This window comes from Silene latifolia, chromosome 10, assembly GCF_048544455.1.
Source record: "Silene latifolia isolate original U9 population chromosome 10, ASM4854445v1, whole genome shotgun sequence".
Classification (NCBI taxonomy): Eukaryota; Viridiplantae; Streptophyta; class Magnoliopsida; order Caryophyllales; family Caryophyllaceae; genus Silene; species Silene latifolia.
Window position 1 is genome coordinate 20,021,756 of NC_133535.1, and position 5,424 is coordinate 20,027,179.

Here is a 5,424-nt window from a genome sequence, read left to right on the forward strand (position 1 = left end):
TGCCAAAGAAAAAAGGCATGTATTTGGAGTGCCTTATTAATTTTGGATCTTGAGAAAACAAGACTGTACTATCACCAATTTGAGTTAATTGTTGGACGAAAAAAGCTGTATTCACAACCCGAGTTTATTTGTAAAGTTATTGAGCTAGCTACAAAGTACAAAGCCAGTGGTGGAACCCTAATTTGACATTAAGGTGGCGAGAAATTTTCGCGGGAGCAAACTAATATGAATATATGATACTGCATAGAAAAAACTAAAAATAAGTTGGAACATTCGAACTAAATACTTCCAATTTCTTCATTGTTTAGTAGGGGTGGTTTTGATAGGCGAGGATGTCTATCGGTTAATCGGATCTATTAACTCGACTTCAGGGGCAAAGCCCAACTTTGAACTGAAAATTACTAAATTACTTGACAAGAGCTTGTTAACCCTGAAATGTCACCCAGGCCTAAAATGGTGGCAAGAAAGCCTGCGAAAGAGTCGAAGTAGGTTTTCTTGCCTCGTTTAATCGAGTGCTAGTATAATCACCTCCAAGAGGGGTGTGTTGTCATTAACTAAAACCAACAGGAGGTAACAATTACGGAGTATCCTATTAACTCACAAATAGGATTATACATCCAGTTGTACCATAAGCATGGTACAACAAAGTATAAGAATTCGAGCTAACGTGTATTTTTTTCTGAGCTAATTTAAATTTCATGTTTTTAATGTGTAAATGAATGAACTCAATACTTTCGAATAAAGCTCATATTCTTTAATATAAAGCTCGGATACTTTGACACAAAGCTCAGGTTCTACACCGTACAACATATACATCTGGTTGTATAGTCCATGAATTGCTATTAACTAAAGCACTCCATTTAGATTCATCTTCGACAAACTGTAACAAAAAGTATACATTTGTCTACAAACCACAATGATTAGTACTGTTCCTACCATCCATTTCCTGCCGATCACAAAAAAATATACATTGAATAATGGTGGCCAAAAAATATGTAGATAAATAAATTTGAGCATGACTTTTTCTTCTTCTTCTTCTTTCTAATAGAAGAAATATAAGTTGAGCAAAAAAAAAAAGTTTGCTTCAGCTCAGAACCATGACCCTGACTCACAAAGTTCCGTCACCGGAATCTTACGACAATAATAGAGATATCATCTTTACTTTCCCTTTTCAATGCTTCAGCTGCTAATTGCTTTGCCGCCTTATGTGGATCTTTTATCTTCCTTGCAATGTCGACCGCTTCTTGATTGTTCATCACCTGGATGGATCATCGAAATTACAATGTTTTGCTTAAAAACTAATTAGAAGACTTTCTCCATCCCAACTCCTAAGTTTGTTGTTCCCATTTGGCTTTAGTGGTTAAGCTGATGTCAACTTTGACGATTAATTTCTCCGTAAATATGCAGAAATACAATTGTCATGTTCAGGAATTAAACGATTTATTTTCAGATCATTTTTAAACTACGACAAGTCGACAATGTATATGGAATGAAGGGGATATTATTAACTATATAAGTTGAAAACTAGGATATGGTATAAGAGTCACCTTCCAAAGACCGTCACTTGCGAGTATGAGGATATCGGCATTGAAGTCAATATTGGCTTCTTGAACATCAGGATCAGAACGGAGATGTGACTTGAGGCTCTTGTCTCCGAAAGCACGAGAAACCGCTAGCTGACCATTCACTCTAGGTACATCTCCTAATAGATAACAAAACTCCCAGGTTATTTTTTGCAGGTAAGTATGATGTACTCTCATCTTCATATATTAGTTGATTTTAAACAATGAAGAACTTAGACTTGGATTCTCGGGAAGTATTCATTTTCATAGAACGACTTAAAAAAATGTTGCTTGATCCATTACCCTTTACAGGCTTCCCTAATTGAGAATCCCAGTTAGACTAGACAGGCACACCATATAAAGTAGCACACGAAAGGCATAAATCCAGATTACTGGCATATCTGATCAACGTCAACGTGACCAAGTACGTCTTACGGATGAGATAGCCTAAACAAGAAATGAACTATAAACCCTCAATTGACTTAAAATATTAAATGGCACCTATAAATTTAGCATCCGATGTCACTAAACCTCAAACGATGACATGTTTTCATCCCACTGATAAAACTAGACAGAAGTCTGAAGAGCACCATTCAAGGAGTACGAGGGATGATAAAGTTGACATATTGCTAGTATTTGCTCTCACTAAGGCATCTCGCATATTCAGATCATGACAGAAAGTTCAGAAATATCACTGAAAATAACAACATTAAGCGCCAAACAGAACAACAATCCTGCTCACAAGAGTCACAACCATTGATGTCTTGTCTACATATTATATATGGTCACACAAATCACACCTCACAATCAAGCCCTATGTTACTCAAATTTCATATTATTTTGAGTACGCGCAGTGACCTTCTCGCTCATTACATTCATATACATTTTGGTATATATAATATACTTGGCCTACTTGGATCCATAGTTGAGCTATGAATATTCTATCTGAAGGACGAAGGTCAAGGGTTCAAACATTGACTCCCTTATTTCTTACACTAAGATCCACCACTATGTAGCCATGTAAGTCAATTGACACTTAAACATGTCTATAACACTTCTACAAACAACTCTCTTGGCTTATAATGATTTTAGCAGACTGGTGAAGAGAGGCGAGAGTGCGAGACAGATAATTACTACGACTATTAGAAAGCGAATGACAAGATAGGATGTGTTAATAAACCTGGCAGATTTGAAACAAATCCTCCTTTGTCCTCAATGCTTCCTCTCTCTGTGCTGGGTTCATGATCAACACTCATCTGTAAAGCCTGACCCCCTTTTGATAGAACTGCTCGAGAATCTCCTAAATTCGCGATCCATAATTTCCGCCCATTGAAGATAATAGCAGTCACAGCAGTTGAACCACCTCTTGAAAGGTCCGAATTCGTAGACAAAATTGCTTTGTCAGTTTTCACATAGGCGTTTGAAATCGCATTTCTAGGGTCTACCCAAAACTCTTCCTGAAAAGCAACCAGGCGATACTCTACTGTCACATTTCAGAGCAGTTCAAAGAAATACATACAGACATACAGGAGGCGATCTCACATGTGACACTAACCCATTAACCATATAGTTAGACGAGAAACATACAAGTATGTGAGACCGTCTCATGCAAGACTCGCATAATAAATAAGATGCATAATTTTTAACTCAATAGTCAATAATAAACCTCATTCAGAATATTTGAAAATAGGTTCTTTTGTAGATAGGAAGGCACACCATTCCCCATATGACCATCAAATATAGCAAACAGTCCAAGCTCATGTTCTTGCATCTGCTCGAACTTAGCGACATGATAATCTTCCATAGGATGATTAGCTTTACCCTTCACCAGACTGTAACCAAACGTCATTTGACCTTGATGGCTTTTCCCTTTCCCAGAAGACCATGAAATCTGATTCCCAGCAATCTAAAATACAGCAAAACCAAATTTATATTTCGCTCCATTCAACTTCAACAATGTGCAATTATGAAGTAGTAATACTTCAAAATATTGAGATTTCATAAAACCCATTAATCTCATCTAATTGCTTTTCAAAAAATAAATCAATTTCAATAAAAAGTATCCAAAATTTTGGAAAATTGGCTTGTTAATAACTTAAAACTACTTTTAGGTAAGGTTGGGTACATGCAGACCTCCTGAACCCGCCAATGGCGATACAGCAGCCGAGAATAACCCTAACAGGGTTGAGGCTGAGTACTGGTTACTGATTACCAAGTTCACATCTTTTACTAATCTAACGCAAAATCTTAAACACATACACCAAAAAATTTAAAATCCTATACAATAGTTTCAACAATTTGAAACTCGGTTTTCCTCAACAATCAACATAACTCTTCCATACACAAATTCTTATGTAAGGCCGCCTCACACAAGAGTTTGTGTAAAACAGGTTCTTTGTAACCACTACTGTCATTTTTTTGTTTAAGGCACTAAAATTGCTAATTGGCAAATTAACAGAACTAAACACCCACAATAATAGCCTATTAATCATGCAGACCTCCTGAAATCGCGATACAGCAGCCGAGAATAACTCTAATAGGGTTTTGTGGCTGGTACTGATTACTGAGTACCAAGTTCACATTTTTACTGTAATCTAAAACGTAATCGTAAATTCGTAAACCCATAACACCAGACAAATCCTATACAACAATTTCAATAATTCAAAACCCATATTTCCTCAACAATTACCATAATTCCATAGCATAACATCAAGTGATCATGGCACAATTATAGATTATTAATCATGATTGTTAGGGTGTACGATGACGTGATATATCCAGTGAATCGGAATTTGTTTCATTAATTATATCCTAACTGAAAAAAAAAAAAAAAAAAACAATAAACTAAACAAAAAGTTGCATCAAGTGACAGAATTACCTCAGAAGCATTGCAGCAACATAATTTGTCCATGTGCACAATTTGATGATCAACAAGAACAACTTTAATTCCTTGATTATATCAACAAATAAAAACAACCCATTTACAAATTAGTCACTTAGTCAACAAAACATTAAACTAAAAAATTATAATAATATAAATGTTAATAAATTGAATTGGGCACATGAAAAATACTCACCAAACCTACGTAATTAAGAATATATCAGCTTAAATGGTTTAGGGGTCACTGTCTAAGAAGCGATCATTAACAATAGTTGGTATGCATAATCATTATTAATTAGGAGAATTTTGCAATAATATAATTTTAATTCTTAAGTAGAAAAAATCAAAATAAAATAAAAATGGGCTTTATACTAAAAAAAATGTTATTGAAAAATGGTGATTGGGTTGTTGTTGTTTAGGGGTATTTTGAACAATTTTACTAAGCAATTGTTTAAATTTGGAGTGATTAGAATGGAAGAAGAGAGAATGAAATAAAGGAAGAAAGGAAAGAAATGAAGGGGGAAATGGAAAGGAGAAGAGTTAATAAGGAAGGGAAAAAAGGTGAGATTTTTTTTTGTTCGAAAATTCTTAGATGGGCTATTTTCAGTCATTTTTTTGTTTGGGTCACTTTGGATCGGATCATTTTGGATCGGGTCAATATGAATCGTTTGAGTCATTTTGGGTCATGATTTTGCCTTGATTAAGTCATTTTGGGTCATTTTGGATCACTTATCAATTATCATGTCACTTTGGGCCGGGTCATTTTCGGGCCGGGTCACTTTCGGGTGATGCATTTCGGGTCATTTTCGGGTCTTGGGACAGCCTTATCGAGTCGGATTAATCAGGTGGGGTCAGCTTTGTCAGGTCTACTCTTGACTCTTGAGGACAGATAAAGAAAAGCAAAAAAAGTTGAGATTTTTAGGATGGTAATTAAGCACATAAGGTACTCTCTTAGGTTAATTAATTAATAAAAGACTAGTT

At 35.4% G+C, this 5,424-nt stretch overlaps 1 protein-coding gene across 2 annotated transcripts; it reads right to left on the reverse strand.

The window, feature by feature from the left end:
* Positions 1 to 836: 836 nt before the first annotated feature.
* On the reverse strand, positions 837 to 5,031 carry LOC141605322 (putative protein phosphatase 2C 9). Of its 2 annotated transcripts, none has more exons than XM_074424034.1 (6): positions 4,640 to 5,031; positions 4,441 to 4,511; positions 3,229 to 3,468; positions 2,743 to 3,019; positions 1,548 to 1,702; positions 837 to 1,259 (listed from the first exon to the last, which is right to left on the reverse strand). In XM_074424034.1, the coding sequence occupies exons 2-6, from the start codon at positions 4,471 to 4,473 to the stop codon at positions 1,122 to 1,124; spliced, it is 843 nt and encodes a 280-aa protein (XP_074280135.1). In that variant the 5' UTR covers positions 4,474 to 4,511; positions 4,640 to 5,031; the 3' UTR covers positions 837 to 1,121. The 2 variants fall into 2 exon arrangements, with proteins under 2 accessions (XP_074280135.1, XP_074280136.1); XM_074424035.1 differs by having other exon boundaries at positions 2,743 to 3,042; positions 3,279 to 3,468; positions 4,640 to 4,980.
* Between the last annotated feature and the right edge of the window lie 393 nt (positions 5,032 to 5,424).